This window comes from Botrytis porri (genome assembly GCF_014898465.1).
Source record: "Botrytis porri strain MUCL 3234 chromosome Unknown BPOR_009, whole genome shotgun sequence".
Taxonomy (NCBI): Eukaryota; Fungi; Ascomycota; class Leotiomycetes; order Helotiales; family Sclerotiniaceae; genus Botrytis; species Botrytis porri.
In genome coordinates this window covers 600049-617034 of record NW_024066083.1, presented here as the reverse complement: position 1 = coordinate 617034, position 16986 = coordinate 600049, and the positions used below count along the sequence as shown (strand labels likewise).

Genomic DNA, 16986 nt, shown 5'->3' with positions numbered 1-16986 from the left:
AGGTAGCGGGGGGCTACATTGATTAGGAGTGGGGGCTATTGGTCAAACTTGCATACCAACCTTACCTCTGCATTCAAGATATTCATTACGGCAGTCACAATCCTAAGCAGAAGATGACGAGGGCTGGCTTCTCATGTTGAAGTGGTCTGATCTTTCAAATACCCAAGATTAGTTTATCAATGGTATCTGTATGGTCGTCATGTTATTATGAGTAATGATGATATTTGAGAGTCAGTAGGTATGTCAAACAGCCACAGAGTAACGTTACACATCAGTTGCTGTTAACTATGTCAAATAACCTTATGGTATTTGCAGCTGTATACCGTGGTGAGTCGGGTTTCTGCTAAGATTTGTATAGGTCAACGATGCCATGGGTCTAGATGAAGCCCCATCATATCATATATTTTCATGTGGAGTGTATCCATACTGAATTTTCAAGCTTTCCGAGAGCGCTCCGTCCCGGTATGATCGTTCCAAATAGTCGGGTCTTCATGTTTGCACTATTTGTGCAGTCGTTATTCTTATTTCTAATGTCTACAGATTTGGTGCCCAAGAACGAGGTCGGCCATCTCTTAGTTAAAAAAACCTAAGTTATTGCTAACATTACGTACTACGCATACAAAATCATACAATACTCATCCATACTCAGTGCTAATATAACTTTCTTAAGCCTTCAACCAATTTACATCGTTCAAGTTCAAAACACAGCGGAAAAAATAGTTCCGAACCTGGATATACTCGGAATTCATAACAGTCAGTGAGTCTCGCTGGGACATGAATCCTCCCCGAAAGTGGGCAAAGAACAAGGGTCGTCATGATGAATTGTCTTATACCTACAAATCAACATTGTGACTCCACTTATCATGCACTCACTGCCATAAAGATTCAGAAGTCCGTAATTCATCCAATATTCGAGACATGATACCTGTGTCTTTCTTCCGACCTTGACTGAATGGACCTTACCGGATAACATGCCTTGTCTCTTCAGAACAGTCGACTAGGAATGCGAGATAGATGATCTATAGAATCTCGTATACTATCAAATAACATGGAAGCAATCTCGCAATCCTCAATGACAAGGCGAAGGATTGTCTTGTAAAATAAGCATTTCTAGAAGTTGCAGCCTAGATGGGACGATTCCGCACAAGTTTGCACATCAATTTAGGGGATTTTTCTAATCAAATCGCCGAATACCGCTACTAGATACGCTTGTTCACTCTATCTTTGTATGGCCAAGATTCCATTGTTTCAGAGCCAATTCTGCAGCTAAGAACGCCAAGTAGCTTTTTTATCTTGACACAACCGAAGCCACTGCCGCCCAAGAACCAAGCTAACTAGAAAATATGGTTTCAAGTTCAAACGGTCGGTCGGCTGAATATATAACGATTCATTTGTATTTCGTACCTGGAACTGCGAGCGATGAAAAACGCGGCAGCTTGTTGAGTGACAAATTCTGAGACATGAACTCAGCTCAGACGAAGGGAAGTTCAACAATTAAAGCAACTAACGGGCAAACATCAGAGATTCCCGAACCCGTTCTACCAGAGCAAACTAGCTTTTGAAAGGGAACATGTTACTATCTAGGAATGCAATGTCAGGAATTTTGGTCTTGAAAGTAGAGCTCTGAGCTTTTGACGGTCATGACGCATTTGACCCATCAGTTGGAAGCCCACTTAGACCAAGGAGTGAGAAGAATGCTGCTCATCATGGCCTACTCATTTAAGAAGAATAAGTTTCAATACGACACGAACTACCGCGGAGCAGTTTGCAAGCATGCGTATTTGTCTGTTATACGGATTTTGACACCAGATACTCTCCCTACAAGTGAAGGTCATCTTCGATTTGCGACACTCCGGAAAGATAGGAAAAATAGGAAGTACAGTATCATCTTGGTGTACCCCTTTACTTGGAAGAAAAGATTTCAGAGCTATCAAGTCACTATTTGCAGCGGAGCTAGACAGGAAAGCGAAAGAGAGATCGCCGACCTTCCCTCCAATTGAGAATCTAAACATACACTGTGGCAGCCTACCATTTCTTCTTGGATATCCATAAACGATATATCTATGATACTCACGACTTTCGCCCTTTAGAAACTCAGCAGCCAGCCGTCGTCATCATTGAGAACCTCGATGCCAAGAAATAAGAACTAGCTTGGTTCAGTAGCATAACCTCTTTCGACACATTCTGCTACACCAAAGGTGGATACAGAGTTTATAAAGGTATTGGCTCTTGAGCCTACCATACTTTCATACTTAAGTAGAAAGAAAAAGCCGAATAGTAGAAGATTTGAGTACCTTTTCATTACACTCTTAGGAGTTGGATACGTTCGCACCAATCACATGGAATTTTTGTTGAGCCGCAGCTAGTTCATGAAGACGTGGTCGCATGATTCTCGCATCTGTAGAAGTTTTTATGGAGGGTTGGTTGTTAGTCTATACTTCAGCTTGTGCGGGGAGGAAATGTCGTTAACGTCATGTATTTTCATGGTAGTCTATGGATAGACAAGAAAAGTAATATCTCGACCAACTCATCATCTTCGCTACAAGAATACAAATTCAATTATGTTCTGGGCATATGAGAGTTCGATCACAATGGTAAGCACTTTACACGATGGTAGACCGGAACTAGAATGGAGAAGTATGAGGTCCGACTCATGTAATGCAGTTTGGATGCAAGTGCGCATGTAGATACTAGAGTGAGGAAAGTGATAGGTATACACAATTCATGAGAAATCAAGTGGTTTTCGATGGGAAATAGGCGTATTAATCTCTTCATTTAATGATGTAGTATCAAGAAAAAGGACATTTCTATTTCTATACGAGTTGAATCTGCGGGTCCTTTGATAGGAATAACCCCAAGTCTCTCTATTCATATATTCCTTCATCTATAATTCAAGCATCATTGGGATGGAAATGCCATTTTCCAGGATTCCTACCATCCCGATGATCATCCAATATCTTATTGAACGCATCTACATCCAAACCCCCTTCCAAAACTTTAAAGCCCAGCGGCTTGATTTCTCCAGACTCTACCCAGCCAGGCAATAGCTTGAAGAATTCTTTGGAGAAATCCATATGCAATTGAGGTCTCCCAAGTGTCTGAGCAATATCGTAGTTCCCAGAAGATGGCTTTATGCGTAACAATGTTATGATTTTCCCTCTCTTTTTCTCGGATAACAGAGAAATGGCAAATGAATGCTCGAGGTTGATGGGATCATACACGTAAATGATTTCATCACCGACGACTTCTTGCACACGGGCCTTGACCTCCGAGTCTGTACCATGACGATCGACAACATGGGTTGCGCCATAGGATTTCAATTCCTCGGTGTTTGATTTCGATGCAACCACAACAATTTTTCCAAATCCACTGATTTTCGCAACTTGCACGGCGAATTTTCCACAGCTGGTTCCGCCACCGAGAATCACAACAGCTTGGGAGGAAGCATCGAAAGTCTTATCTTCTACCCACGGAGCTGGAAATCCAAAAGCTTCTTCAGACCAGAATGATACCGCAGAAGCAAATAGATTTACAGGAAATGTTGCCGCTTGATCATCCGTAATATTCGCTGGTACTTTGGCAAAACAACCCACTTCCAAAAGTGCATATTCTTGAGATCCCTGGGCATCGATCACGAAACTAGGATATCCGAATACATGATCGCCGAGTTGGAAGTTAGAGACTTTATCACCTTTAGCGGTGATCACACCGGCGACATCGTTGCACAAGGTTATAGGAATGGGAGATTGAAAGAGATTCCAGTCTCGCACTTTGGCATCGTGGGGATTTACTGGAGCTTTTGTTAGTGCAGTGGTGAGATATGGGTTGGGGAACGCCCACTCCCAGCAGATGTCGTCTTAATGAGAATCTCGTTTTCCTTGGGCACAGGAATAGGTCTTGTGATTTTCACCACGGGCTTGCCGGTTTCTTGCACGATGAGTGAGTGTTGTGATGATGCCATTGTTTCGGTCTAGATCCTTGCTTTCTTTCTTTATGATTTTGAATCTTCCTGATGGCTCACTACAGTATTATATATACCCAGAGTCTGAACATCATCCCTACTCTGCTCACCAACGGAGTTAGACAACTGCTTTGCAATCACATTTTCGGCCGAACGCGTTTTGTCAGCACCTGTCAGCCAAGAAATCATAAGGGGACACCACAGTGGAATCTCCCAGATTTTCTATACCTACCTAATTAATGAAAAACTCAAGTTCTAGGAACGAAGATTGATTTATCAGCACATTTGACAAATGCGGGGAGGGGGAGGGGTTTGTCCGTTGATGACCCGTTAACGACCCGTTGACGACCTGTTAACATGGGGAGATGGAAAGTGGGGCCTGCAGACTTCATAGCATGTTTCTCTATTTTTAGGTAATTATAATCGGATCTCGGGGGTATGATGTGTAATGTCATTCTCTATATCCTATATCCTATATCCTATATCCTGTCTCCTGCTGAACTCCTTTCATCTTGTATTTTTGTGGTTCGCTGATGCGGATTAAAATGTTATTTCATCGTCTAATCCCACTTTCACTTGATACTCTGACTTCAAGATACTAGGTAATTACTTCATGATAGTCTGAATATGTAATTCGATGTAGACGGAATTGACTAAGCACTACTTATCAAAGCTGAGACCTAATCTACCTCGAGGGCATATTTGCTTTTCGAATGAGAAGTGGGACTGAGTTGTCTAAGATTGAAATATGGAATACATCAAGCAAGTGAACTGAACCCACTTGAATATCGGAATAGGTTGAAGGGCTGATAGCATCCGAAATTCTAGCATGGCAGATACGTAGCTTTATAGATATATTCAATAGAAGACTATATTAAATTGATATTGTGACATGCACTCACAGAGATGAAAGACGTAATGGCTTATGCATGCTTTAATATGCGTATATGGATTGCTAGGCTATTAAGAATGAAGAGAATGATAAGTAGACTGCGCCGGAACAACCTGTACCTGCAGGTAATCTGCAGATAGTCTACTTTACAGATATTCTGTTGAAAGCTTTACCTATACTGCAGACTGTCTGTTTGTAAAGCCAACAATCTGCTCTGCAGGTATCCATTTCTCAGCCTAATAATAAATATGCAACGCCGCAAATTATGCGCAAATCTCCCTCATGACAAGCCCAAATTCTCAATCATGTTCTCCTTTAAACATTTCCTTCACCCCTTCGCAACTCCCTCGCTCCTTCGTATCTGTTTAGCAAGCTCCCGTCAGAGCGACAAGCTATCGGGAATCCATGCTCTCCAAACCTCAGGATTGGCTTATGATCAACAAATTCTATTGATCTCTGAGCCCAGAAATATGAGTTGGGCATCGAGACTTGCAACTCTTTCGAAGGCGTACTGTCACCGAGCACTACTATTAGCCACTTATCAAAATCACATCAAAATCACACCAAAATTCATCAAAACTTATAGAATATACTTCTAATTTTTAAATTATAAGATCATTAATTTGTATAAATAATTAAATAATTAGATTTAAAATCAGTGAATGAAATTTATTAAAATTTTTATAATTTATTTTTTTAATAATTTGTTATATTAAAGAATAATAAGTTAAAAAAGATTAAAAAATTGAATCTTTTTAATAAAATAAGCGAAAATCATGAAATTTTATAAATATGTTTTTGAATAATATAATTAATGATTTAAAAAAATTCAAAGAGTATTAAAAATATGTTTTTATTAAATATTAATATCGAAATAATGTATATATTAAAAGTCAAATAAAAATATTTAATTAAAGTTATTGATTTTATTACCTATAATAAAAGTAATAAAATGACTTTTATAGGTGTGATTTGATAAGTGGCTAGTAATAGTGTACTAGTATTGTAATTAGGACTTTTTTCATTTTCTCTTTAGTATAGAAATTGCTCATAACCCAAGCGATGTAAACCAGGTTGACGTCAACTTTTCCCCAGAAGCTTGGATTGCGCTTAGCTTGCCGACGGTGATGAAATTTCATGTTTTGAGCTTTACAAAACTCCTGTTGAATGCTCGAGGTTAAAATCTCCATTATTTCTCGATGCTTGAGCTTTAGTCTCTTAAGACCACGTCGGCTTTTTATACGGCTGCATTCATCTCGACATGAAACTCGGAAACCATATGTGACCCCATCGATCAATTCCGCATTGATTGATAAAAGACGTGCAACGGGTTGTTCGTCTAAATCCCAACCATTTCTCTCCACTGTCCTCGAACCGGCGGTAAAACCAAGGCGCTTTAGGTTAGGGCATCTAGCTTCGAACAATTCCCATATTACTTTTTTTCCCTCCATAATACGATGGGAGAACTGTCCGTGCTGCATCCGAGCCGACTCTGGTTTGTATAGCGATGCTCTCAACTAAAGATAGGTCAAAAGTAATGAGATTCCAATTCCAAAGTATACCTGTGATCTTGCGAGAATATGGTATCATCAATGTATCTTGGTGAAAGGCTTTGTATTCTTTGCGGTCAACCTGAATTTTACAATGCACAATCTCATTGCCATCAAGGATCTTATGGGCATGTCCTACAGCAAACAAGTCGAGATTATACCTCTGGACTGGGATGCTCAAGTTCATTTTGGAATATTTCTTCAAAAAGGCCGAGTGTGATTCTTTACATACGTAAAGTAAAGAGATCGGAAGTTTGGAAGCAATGGGACCATGCTGTCGTGTATGACATGATAATTCTATCTTATGTTCAAGGTCGCTTTTGTTGGGCTGGTGATATGCCCGATCAAGTTTAAGTTTGACATTTCGAGGATGGCAGCTTAAAGCATGGCCCAAATCATGTGTCGAACTTCAGTTGGAAGTTTGGGGAACAGAGTGAACGAATCTGAAATTGGAACGATAGCGCAGTCGTCCGCGGGCCAGGCTATTTGTATGGCAGTTGTTGGAAGATCGTGATAAAACTTTATCTCGGAGAATTGCCATGTTTCTGAAGCTGTTAGTAGAAGATGATAATTATTGTGTGCAACTCACTTGGACAATATACAAGTCGGTCTTAAAGCAAAATCTGCTTCTCCTGCAATCCGTCGTCCTTTCCCTTGAACTTCACATCAGACTGATCATTTTCTACTTCGTCCCGCCGTCCTATTCTTAATGGTGTAGATTTTTGCTCTACAAAAACATGTCCTCATCGTTTTGGAATTCTGAAAATACTTCCTGTAGGATATTGAGCATATTCTTCTACCGTCGATAAAATGATGTGGTTTGATAGAAAGTCCAGTTTGTACTAATCAGAGTATTGGGCTATGGCTTTGATCAGTATTAATTTTTGCTTCCAAGTCCTTAATTGTTTTCGGTGATTTGGATTTTGTTGGTTGTTAGGTAGTTGTTGATCTTTGAATATTTAGGAAGAATATGAAAACGGGATTCCTCGGGACCAAAAACGCGTTGCCGTGGCAGTATTAGATAGACAAGTGAATATTGTATGTTCTGCGTATCTCCCAAATTTTGTTAACATTGACAATGGTGAATATCTTCCCCTCGTACACCAGAGCCAACGGTACAAATGCAAAGTGGTATCCAATCCATGATTTAAAGTTTAAATTCCCTCCACATTACGGCCCACGTTCCTCTAATGTTTTCATCAGTTGCAGTATATGTACGGCTTGGTGGCTAGAGAATCGGAGGCTAAAAAGTTAATGTTGATATGTTTCATGATTTATTAGCAGGCTTCGAAACTAGAACGGCTGTTAGAGATAGTAATGTGCTATTTCATTTGCGTTGATGATTTGAGCACTCACTATATTGTTGGGATGTTTTTCCGTATCGCATTTGTGATTGCAGTTCCCCTGGTCACATGTATTTTCCATCCTTCTTCAATTCGTCAACACTTCCCTCAGGCCCGAATGCAACGTGCCGTGGAGAATCATCAGATCCTCTCTTCTCAGGACCATGTTGTGATATCAACGGTCCAAACCTTAACTTTGTGTTTTTGATACTTTTAGACAATGGATCAGATCCCAACGACTTCCCTCTTGCCAGAATATCCAAGTCTGGATTCCTTGTTGTAAGCATGATAGCCGAGAAGGAGTTTGAATGCGAAATGCCATTAAGATGCATTGAGTAAAGACCAATTGCACCACAAAGGCTTGCCAGAAAGAACCCGATATTATAGGAAAGAACGAGGTACAGAGGATGATAGACGTAGACATTTTTGGTGTCTGAGGTGGTGATATTAGCATACTTTGTGCTGCTACTAGTGAGACTGGGAGAACCAAGACAACCTATGGGGATATTGATGGAAAGATCCTCGATTGCTCTCATGGAGGTTCGATTGCGACACTGCCATGGCTCGATTAGTAATTTTTTCTCAAAGTCATCGCCACTGGGAGGGAACAGGGACTTGAATAGTGAAGCCTGTATGTCGTCGCATGCGGTAAATAGACGGAGGAGAGGATTGTCGATCAAATAAGGGATCCAAAACGTGCGACCGGTGCCTGTCGATCTAGTTTGTAACGCGATATTTCCTTGCAACACTCTCGCGAAATTGGAAAATTGATAATAATCCACCAGACAGCTGGGTGATCCATCACACAAAGGTATTTCGTTTAGGTACCGGGTGCTGTGTTGCGTGATTTATTGGTTGCTGTAGGCAGAAGTGATTGTAACAGCAACCGAGGTATTCATGGCTGTACATACAATACTTGATGCCGAACTTTGTACGAAAATATTATAACCACTTGAGTTTTTAGAATACAGCTCATACAGCGAAACCGGGAGACCGAGCTCGCCTGCCCGTGATATTTGGTCATCTGGCCGAGGTGAAAAATAGAAGAGGAGGTACTGTGAGTATTTTCCCAACCCAGATATTGAGTTGTTCCAAATCGAGTCATTGATTTGAGGGACAATAAACTGTGATTGAGATTTTTCCCTATCAGTCGCTCGTTGAACAAAGTTAGCTTGCTCAGTACTTTTAGCTTCTCTGCACTTGAGCGTGAGACCCAAAGACTGCATATCAAAGGACCCGATTTAAGGCGCGATCGAAAAATCTAGAGGTACCACCACATCAGCCAGAGATGCTGAATTTTTTGCGATTTGTTGTGAGATACTGGAAAACCGCGAGCTTTCATATGACTCTATGTCAAGCGAAAATTTGGTTCCATTCAATACTGGAATTGGCACTGGAATAATAATATTGATTGGAACGACAAAGAGCGTAGCTGCGGGAGCAAAACCAACAAAATCCATGGTCCTAAGATGCATATCAGTAACCTAAACTGTAGACTCCATCGATAGTCCATTCACAAATTGAGCTGAAATTCAGTGCGCCAAACTTTTAGCGTTATTTCACCTTCAAGTATCCCAACATGGCAAAGAGCCTTAAACCACGTCTTATGTATAAAGAGCTCATACAGTTGTTTTCCAACCATTTTCTGAGGTCTAAAGAAGTCTCGGACTTTGAGCCATAGTCACATACCGGAAAATTGTGCCAATTAAAGCTGCCAGGGAAGCATCCTTGATAACGGAAATACTGAACATGCTAATCGGATTACTTGTGAGTGCGTACAACTTATCGAGATCACCTGCATGTTTTCTCAGTACTTTGTCTAGAAAGGGCAATCTTGTATCGGCAATATGGAACGATACATACTAATTTTGAGACCTTTCGACCTTACGACGCTCCAAATATACTGTCCCAACGCGTAGACGGTAATGGCTTTGAAACATGCGACGACGAGAAATGCGAAGGCTGTCCCAAATCAAATTGACCAAGCTTGCCTCGTGGCATCCCCTGCCGGAGTCCCACTTAATGAATTGTAGTAAACATGATGTCCAATTGCTAGAATCAGATCACACAGTAGCATCGAGCACATAAAAGTTGGTTGTTGCTAATTAATCTTCCAAATTACAGTATCTATCGGTAGATTTGTCATTGATGGGATGGTATTCTGTAAAGGTTGTGCGAGAAGGTTCAAATGTATACTTTGTGCTGTTGAAGAACTCGAGAAGCTGCTCACTTGCTGCCAAGATCCTGGTCGATTTGGAGTAGATAATAGAGATTCCGTGACTGAGTGTTGTGAATTCCTTCTATCGCGGCTCGAGACTTTCGAAAAATCATCTAGTTGTAGGTCCATTCCATGATCCCGAAATGAAAAGTCTGGCGGCTCAAATCCCCGATCATTGTTGACTCGAAGGAACTCCATCGCTTTTCCCTTCGTTTTGTGTTGGAGATATATACTTGAGATGTTTCCAAAATTTGGAGTATTTGTTGTGTACTGTTGAGAAGAGGAAGAATATTTCGTCGCTAAGTAACAAGCTGTCAGTCATGGCGATCATTGACATATTAATACTAAGCCTAATCGCCATGGAATTCGTAAGCACCATGCATAACATATGTAGAGGCTAAAGTTGTAATTCAAACATGAAGCTGCATAGTGGCCTCCAATGTTACCGAGCCTACCAAAGAGAGCGAGTCTTGGAAGTGCAGCACTGCGGCGAATGCTGCCTTTCAGGGGGATTTTTTCGTCTATTCTGTAACACAACATACCTTTATTGAATTTTGCATGGGATTTGCATGAGTCTTAACAGACGTCCAGGCTGAATTTCGTCGAACTTTACTCTTAGGCACAAATTCATGTAGAACCCCAATACAACAATCTCTAATCCTTCGAAACAATTTAACGCAATATCCTTCACTCCTTCGCCACCTCCTAGATGATGGAAATCCAGTCCCTCGAACTACTTCCCACATACCACTTCTAATTCTTCAAATTTATCCTTTCGCGTCTTTGATCGGTCGATGACCCGGAATCTGAGATATGTATTGCGAATATCTACTTCAAAGTCAATTCAAATAATTACTAAAATCGTGATTACCCTGAGCTCCTGATTCCATCTATTTGGGGATCAAAATCAAAACGATTAATGGAAGGCCAAATTTACTCCGCGCAGAATGAGATGGAGTCGGCCCCCACGTATAAGAATTTGACCAAGTTGACAGCCTTGCGTGGATCACTAGGTGGCCAGCCTACTACTACTACTTATCCTACTTTCTCTCCTGTTTTCTTTTGGCTGATTCGATATCTTTAACTTTCTTTTGCCTTCTCTATAATATTCCATATCTCATGATTATTATCAATACCGGGCTGTAGATCACGAATAGAAGGGCCAGAATCGTATATGACCACTACAAAAACGTCAGTACATATTTCAATCGACAATCACATGAGGAGTACATGCTGTTGCTCTGTTGAGCCCGAAGGAAAACCAAACTTACCTCCACCGATGGCATTGACTATAGGGACAATAACCGCAGTCGCAATCGCTCCCAGTTCACATCGTACCGCATTATTTCCAGCTGTGGCAGTAGCTGGTTTACCAGGATAGATATCCACCATCAAGACATTGAGAACTTGAAAACTTGCAACCAGAGCATACCCTATCACAAACAATAGTATCATTGGACCAGCAATACTAACATGATGATCCATAACCCAGCCGCCGTAAGCAACTATATGCAAAGCACCGAGAGAGAACAACGGGAGTGCAATTTCCAGTCGCGCTTTCTCGATTGGAAAATTGGTGAGATCCATTTGACGATTTTTGATGAGTGGAAAGTTATGAATCTTGGCATATCGGCGATAGTTAAAGTCTACTATCTTCCCAGTAGTAAGAGCAGAGATGAGAGATCCTGTACCGACGGGAATGAACATTAATGATACTTCTAGCTGTGGGAACCCGTACAAAGAACCAAATTATGATGAAGCACCGGTAGCAATAGCATAATAGCAAGCTAAAGTTATACCCGCTGCGCCTAGTAATGGTCCTGCTTCTTTATCTGCAAGAACTCTAAGTGTAGACAGTGGATTTGGTACATGTAGCTTGTTGTTCTTGCGCAGGGCCGTAATTCTCTACATCTAAAGGAATTTCTTTCTTACGACGATTCGAATGACGTACATGGTCTGTGATGTTCATGTGGAGAAATGGTGGAGGTATGGACCCATCGTCAACTAGATTTCGAGAAGTTTCCGGAAGAAAGAAAATAAGTGGTATAAACACGACGCATGAATAGTTAAGGGGAAACCAAAATATCCAATTCCAACCTGCATATTGCCCTAATATTCCTCCAATGATAGGAGCAACGATAGGGCCAAGGATACTATCAAGAGAAGCCCATGCAACGTAAGTGCCGCGTTCAGAAGAAGTGATAATATCACCAGCTAAATCTTTCGCAAGAGCTACTGTACCACTACTTCCCTGCACTTTGTAAGCAACGTAGGGCCATTAATGCCGGGTATGAATTTTGAAGTCCAAGACCGAGAGTTGTGACAAAGTAAATAATATATGCTTGTTAACATGGGAGAGAAGAGGCTTGCTATGGACCTAGTAAAGACAATCATTTTCTTTTGAGAGGCGGAAAAGACACTATATGGAGCATATGATACTGCATTGGCTTGCGTATTCTCAACTGTTTCGGTAAGTGGTTCGAGCACGTCATTATCGTTGTTTTTGATCAACTTCTCAGCACCAATACTGCTATGAGGCTGCACGTTCGTGACATCGAGAGGGATGGGGTTCTCTTGAGGGTTGGAGGGTTTCTGAGCACTAGCCTGGGGAACAACATCAAGTTGACCAGTAGATGAGATTTTGGGTTCTTTCTCCATCGTAAACGTTATCCATTGTTTTAGAAACCCCCGAATTGTATAATGATAATGTCTTGAGCTTTATATATCTCCTCATGATACCCAACACGGCAAATATTGACCGCCGTCCATTGCCGAATTTTAAATGGTTATCTCCAAAGATTGCAGGGGCAACAGAGCCGGCTGATTGCGACACGTTGATCCAACAGAAATTCGCACACGTCATGACTAGTGACTGGTGACTGACCAAGTGCGAACCTCGAAAGTTAATTAATGATAATCGTACTCGAAGATAGTGTCGTCTCTCTTCAAGAAGTAGCAACATCAAGAAGAACAACCCCATTCTAAGCTTGAGCCCTGCCGATAACATGCAGGCACATTGATGCAGCAATCTCTCTGGGGAAACTTCTCCGCATTTTCTAAAACCGTTGCCCATACTAGGTATGCTCAATGCTCATGGGGAGGTTTATCAGACGCAACACCCCATACATGGTATAGATTCTCATCTCTGACAAGTTTCTTTTTTTGAAAACGGCCTGTATGTAATACTGTGATACCACACCATAGAGACCCATCGTCGTGGCCGCATAAGCCATCATGTTGTCCGGGCACTAAAACGTTATGTTGTGATTGGCGTTTGCTGGACTGTATGGTGGATATTGCTGTCAAGCTAGCTGCAGCTACCCAGCCACCAGCTAAAAACTGTCTGCTTCTCATCTCCCCCGCGAACCAGAAAACTGTCATGCTTGGTTCTAGGTTTCTTTGATAATACAATCCTGTAGTATGATCTTTTATTCTCAGAGACATCAGTTAATTATCAAAAGCCTCATTTTTGGAAGAATCATTGTTTCCAATAGTTCTGCCCCTGCTAATTGGCTTCACCGCGTTGGTTACCTAGCGAACCCATCATAATTATTTACAACTTTGTGCGATAAGCACATTTTCGCAGTCGAGATCCTTCCCAGCCGCCGTTTTATAATCTTCCAGAATAACATTTCATCTACGTTTTCTTCTATTTTCGTTGTTTATCTCGAATGCCACAAGACAACAGTTATCTCGAATTACTCTACGAATTTTGAAATTATCTGCCATTAGGCGGCAGATCCGCCCGTCGCAATGGCGACTGATGATCTCTCTCCGCCGGGGAGCAGTACATATTCATCAAATACAATGTATGTTGGAGATGGGACATGGGATGCTACGAAAAATGATTTCTTATTACCCAATTTAATGGGGTTGAATTTCGACACGATGAGATATAATGGTGAGTGAATCTTTGCAGACATCTAGTCTGTTTAGTTTACGATGAACGACGGAGCTGACGGTAAATAGGAATGGGAAATAGATTCGCGGCAATGCCTGGATATAAAGGATTAATTACAGCTCATGGTGTACTTGCTGCAATGACCTTTCTGTTCATCGTACCTGCAGCGATATTCATTGCGAGATTTTATGGGCGGGATATACGAAATGCGATTAGATATCACATATATTTACAAATCATGACGCTTCTTCTGTCAACAGTTATTTTCATACTTGGATGGATGGCAGTAGGCAATGCGCGAAGTTTAACGAATCCTCATCATGGTATCGGATTGGCAATTTATGTTCTCATCTGGGTACAATTCTTGTCGGGCTGGTTGACACATAATTCGGAAAAGAAACGAGTCTTGAGAAGGATTCCATTGAAGGCTGTCTTGCATCAATGGATAGGTCGTGCAACAGCACTTCTTGCAATTGCGCAAGTACCTCTAGGACTGACTTTATATGGATCACCAAAATACCTCTTTATACTATTTGCGGTCTGGATGGGTCTCTTGGTATTACTATACTTCATTCTTTCCTACAGGGCACTACAGGCGCTCCCTGAAGTATTACGAGAAGGAAGTCGACATGGCCAGGTAATTCAAGAGAGAAGAAAAAGTTCATTTGGTATAGGCATACTTGGTCCATTACTCGCAGGTGCCGGAGCTGCCGCTTTACTTGGAAATCGAGATCGAGATAGGAGTAGAAGTAGAAGTAGGAGTCGCAGTCGCAGTCGCAATCACAGTAGAGTTCGAGAAGAAGTCATACCTTCACGCAGGGGCTCAAGATCTCGACGCGGATCAGTAAGCTATGTCGAAGAAGAGAAATACGAGTCTAGGAAAAAGGAAGGTGGCGGGGTTATGAATTCATTATTCAAGGGTGCGGCAGTTCTTGGAGCTGGTGCGCTCGCGAAGAGCTTCTTCGATCGACGACAGCGAACAAAGCATGAGGACGAGTATTCTTCTGTCGCTCCGGATACTCCAGGTAGAAGGCAACATAGACGCAATGACACCGAATACAGTGATTCAACTCTTACAACTGAGCAAACAAATCATTTTGAAAATCGCCGAGGAAGTCGTTCTATCTTACCTGGACCCGGAGCTCCAGTAGCTGCTGCAGCTGCTATTAATGCTGCAAAAGCACGTCCAACAACTCCAAGACCCGTAACCCCGGTAACTCCCCGACCAGTACGAAGTCAAGCCGGCCGAGCTCACAGTTTCGATTCCATGAGTTATTCCTACGATTACGGATCTGGTACTACAGATAGCCCATCTCGAAGACCACAAGAAAATAATGGAATACGAAATGGATTACTTGCTAGTTTGGGAATAGGCTGGTTTGCCAAGAAAATGAAAGATCGTAGGGAAAAGAAGGAAATGGATCGCATTGAACGCGAAGAAGATGAGAGATATGAACGAGAGAGAGCTTCTCGACATATTAATCAAGGTTCACATTTGACAAGTGACGCATTTCCACCAAGAACTCATATCAGACAAAGTTCAATAGAATCATCTGAACTTTCATCACTTGTCCATCCTCATCCCGCACCTAGAGCAACAGTATTAGTACCAGCTCCAGTTCCGGTAAATATGGGTCAATCTCGTTCTCACCATGATGTCGTTACAGAAACAGTTTCAATGCCTCCTATGCCCACCGATCCACATGGCGTTCTTCATCAACCTTCCGATAGTGATGTCACTCCAACCCCTGGTCGAAGTCGTCGCCGATCATCTATTCGAAGAGAGGAAGGAGAAGCTGCTGCTGCTGCCGCTGCCGCTGGAGCAGCGGGTCTTGCTGCAGAAGAGGAACGTCGTCGTCAAAGATCCCACTCTAGATCGGCAGTTGCAAGTCCACCTGTCAGTGTTAAAGTCAAAATGCATGGCGATAAAGATCGCAATGTTACTTTGAGACGTCTTACAGAACAAGAAGCTGCGGCAGAACGTGCCACGAGAAGAGCTCGAAGTGGCCAAAGACGTTCGCGAAGGGATTCAGCAAGTGATTTCAGTGATGGCGAAGTATCATCAAGATATAGACGAGAGGCAGAGAAGAGAGCAGAAAGAAGGGCAGAATCAATGGTCAGAGATAAACATGAAGAAGCTGGCATTCCACCACCACCAATAGGTCCTCTTACACCACCCAACCCTGCATTTGCAGGTGGAAAGAAACCTAAAGATTCAGGTTACTATTCTGGGCGACCACAGAGTTCTGGTAGACCACAAAGTGCTGGTAAGCAAGATCCAAGTGTTGCTGGAGGAAGTATATTCGATGCAGGAAGAAGTAATATGTCGGAAGATACTCATGGTACATGGAGTGCCATGAGTCCAGATTCTGGTACTGATCATGCGAGAGAAAGGCGACAAAGGAGGAGAATGGAGAGGCAAAGACAAAGTATAGGAACTGGAACGGCTGGCACAGTTGATTTTACTTGAGTTTTGATCCTCGAGTTGTATTATTGTTTGGTGTTTGGAGTTGTCAAAATACGGTTGGTCCTTTTGCTTTTTATTGATGAAGATATAAAGGTGGATGAGATGGTAAAACGGAACGATATGTATGAAGATGTTGGCTTATGTTCAAGCCTTTGGTATATGGCTCATGAAATAATGAATGAAGATGGCATGGAGTGGAGACGGATATATTATGAGATGATATGATTTTTTCCCCACGGAAAATGCTCAAAGATGTGGTTAGGATAGGTGAGCGATCTGGCATAGATACCTACGTTTTTACGTACTTTTCCTGCATGTTATTTTAGCTTCTTGATTTGCTATTTAATTGATATTATTAATTTTGCAAACCATCATGTTCATCCATGAAACTGATTGTCGTTGTGTGGATTTTGAAGTGTTAGGCTAGTGCTTGCTTGAACTTGGAATTGGTTTGGATCGAAGTTTAGGGATGAGCTTTTTCGGTTGTGGGGCTTGAAGGGCTGTAGGGGCTCAGGTTTCTTGCTTGCTGTGTGACTTTTTGATATGGAAATGGAGTTTCGGATAAGTATCCAAGTGAATTAGTGATTTAAGGGGGGGGGAGGGGGAGTCGTAAGTTGGTTCGCCTCGCGCGTTTGGTTACGTGAATCATTCTGA

At 41.8% G+C, this 16986-nt stretch overlaps 7 protein-coding genes across 7 annotated transcripts; 1 reads left to right on the top strand and 6 right to left on the bottom strand.

The window, feature by feature from the left end:
- Window positions 1–2769: 2769 nt before the first annotated feature.
- Window positions 2770–4166, bottom strand: EAF01_007019 (uncharacterized protein). Its single transcript, XM_038915273.1, has 2 exons — window positions 3841–4166; window positions 2770–3790 (listed from the first exon to the last, which is right to left on the bottom strand). Exons 1-2 carry the CDS (start codon window positions 3959–3961, stop codon window positions 2892–2894), a joined length of 1020 nt encoding a protein of 339 aa, XP_038768911.1. The 5' UTR covers window positions 3962–4166; the 3' UTR covers window positions 2770–2891.
- Window positions 4167–5836: 1670 nt separating this feature from the next.
- On the bottom strand, window positions 5837–7193 carry EAF01_007018 (uncharacterized protein; the record flags this gene model as incomplete). The annotated part of the gene is made up of 5 exons (XM_038915272.1): window positions 5837–6370; window positions 6486–6810; window positions 6843–6922; window positions 6993–7062; window positions 7141–7193. 5 exons carry the CDS (start codon window positions 7191–7193, stop codon window positions 5837–5839), a joined length of 1062 nt encoding a protein of 353 aa, XP_038768910.1.
- A 618-nt stretch (window positions 7194–7811) lies between these two features.
- EAF01_007017 (uncharacterized protein) lies at window positions 7812–9497 on the bottom strand (the record flags this gene model as incomplete). The annotated part of the gene is made up of 4 exons (XM_038915271.1): window positions 7812–8463; window positions 8725–8966; window positions 9018–9210; window positions 9436–9497. 4 exons carry the CDS (start codon window positions 9495–9497, stop codon window positions 7812–7814), a joined length of 1149 nt encoding a protein of 382 aa, XP_038768909.1.
- A 1547-nt stretch (window positions 9498–11044) lies between these two features.
- EAF01_007016 (uncharacterized protein) lies at window positions 11045–11671 on the bottom strand (the record flags this gene model as incomplete). The annotated part of the gene is made up of 2 exons (XM_038915270.1): window positions 11045–11145; window positions 11236–11671. The coding sequence occupies 2 exons, from the start codon at window positions 11669–11671 to the stop codon at window positions 11045–11047; spliced, it is 537 nt and encodes a 178-aa protein (XP_038768908.1).
- Window positions 11672–11807: 136 nt separating this feature from the next.
- On the bottom strand, window positions 11808–12622 carry EAF01_007015 (uncharacterized protein; the record flags this gene model as incomplete). The annotated part of the gene is made up of 2 exons (XM_038915269.1): window positions 11808–12207; window positions 12342–12622. 2 exons carry the CDS (start codon window positions 12620–12622, stop codon window positions 11808–11810), a joined length of 681 nt encoding a protein of 226 aa, XP_038768907.1.
- A 426-nt stretch (window positions 12623–13048) lies between these two features.
- Window positions 13049–13345, bottom strand: EAF01_007014 (uncharacterized protein; the record flags this gene model as incomplete). The annotated part of the gene is made up of 1 exon (XM_038915268.1): window positions 13049–13345. One exon carries the CDS (start codon window positions 13343–13345, stop codon window positions 13049–13051), a length of 297 nt encoding a protein of 98 aa, XP_038768906.1.
- A 372-nt stretch (window positions 13346–13717) lies between these two features.
- On the top strand, window positions 13718–16335 carry EAF01_007013 (uncharacterized protein; the record flags this gene model as incomplete). The annotated part of the gene is made up of 2 exons (XM_038915267.1): window positions 13718–13865; window positions 13934–16335. 2 exons carry the CDS (start codon window positions 13718–13720, stop codon window positions 16333–16335), a joined length of 2550 nt encoding a protein of 849 aa, XP_038768905.1.
- Between the last annotated feature and the right edge of the window lie 651 nt (window positions 16336–16986).

What these genes read in the sequence shown, in the direction of transcription:
- EAF01_007019 (XM_038915273.1), bottom strand. Translation starts at nt 3,961, where the DNA reads ATGGCATCATCACAACACTCACTCATCGTGCAAGAAACCGGCAAGCCC. An exon ending in TAAGACGACATCTGCTGGGA is followed by an intron (nt 3,791 to 3,840) that starts GTGGGCGTTCCC and finishes CAAAAGCTCCAG; the next exon opens with TAAATCCCCACGATGCCAAA.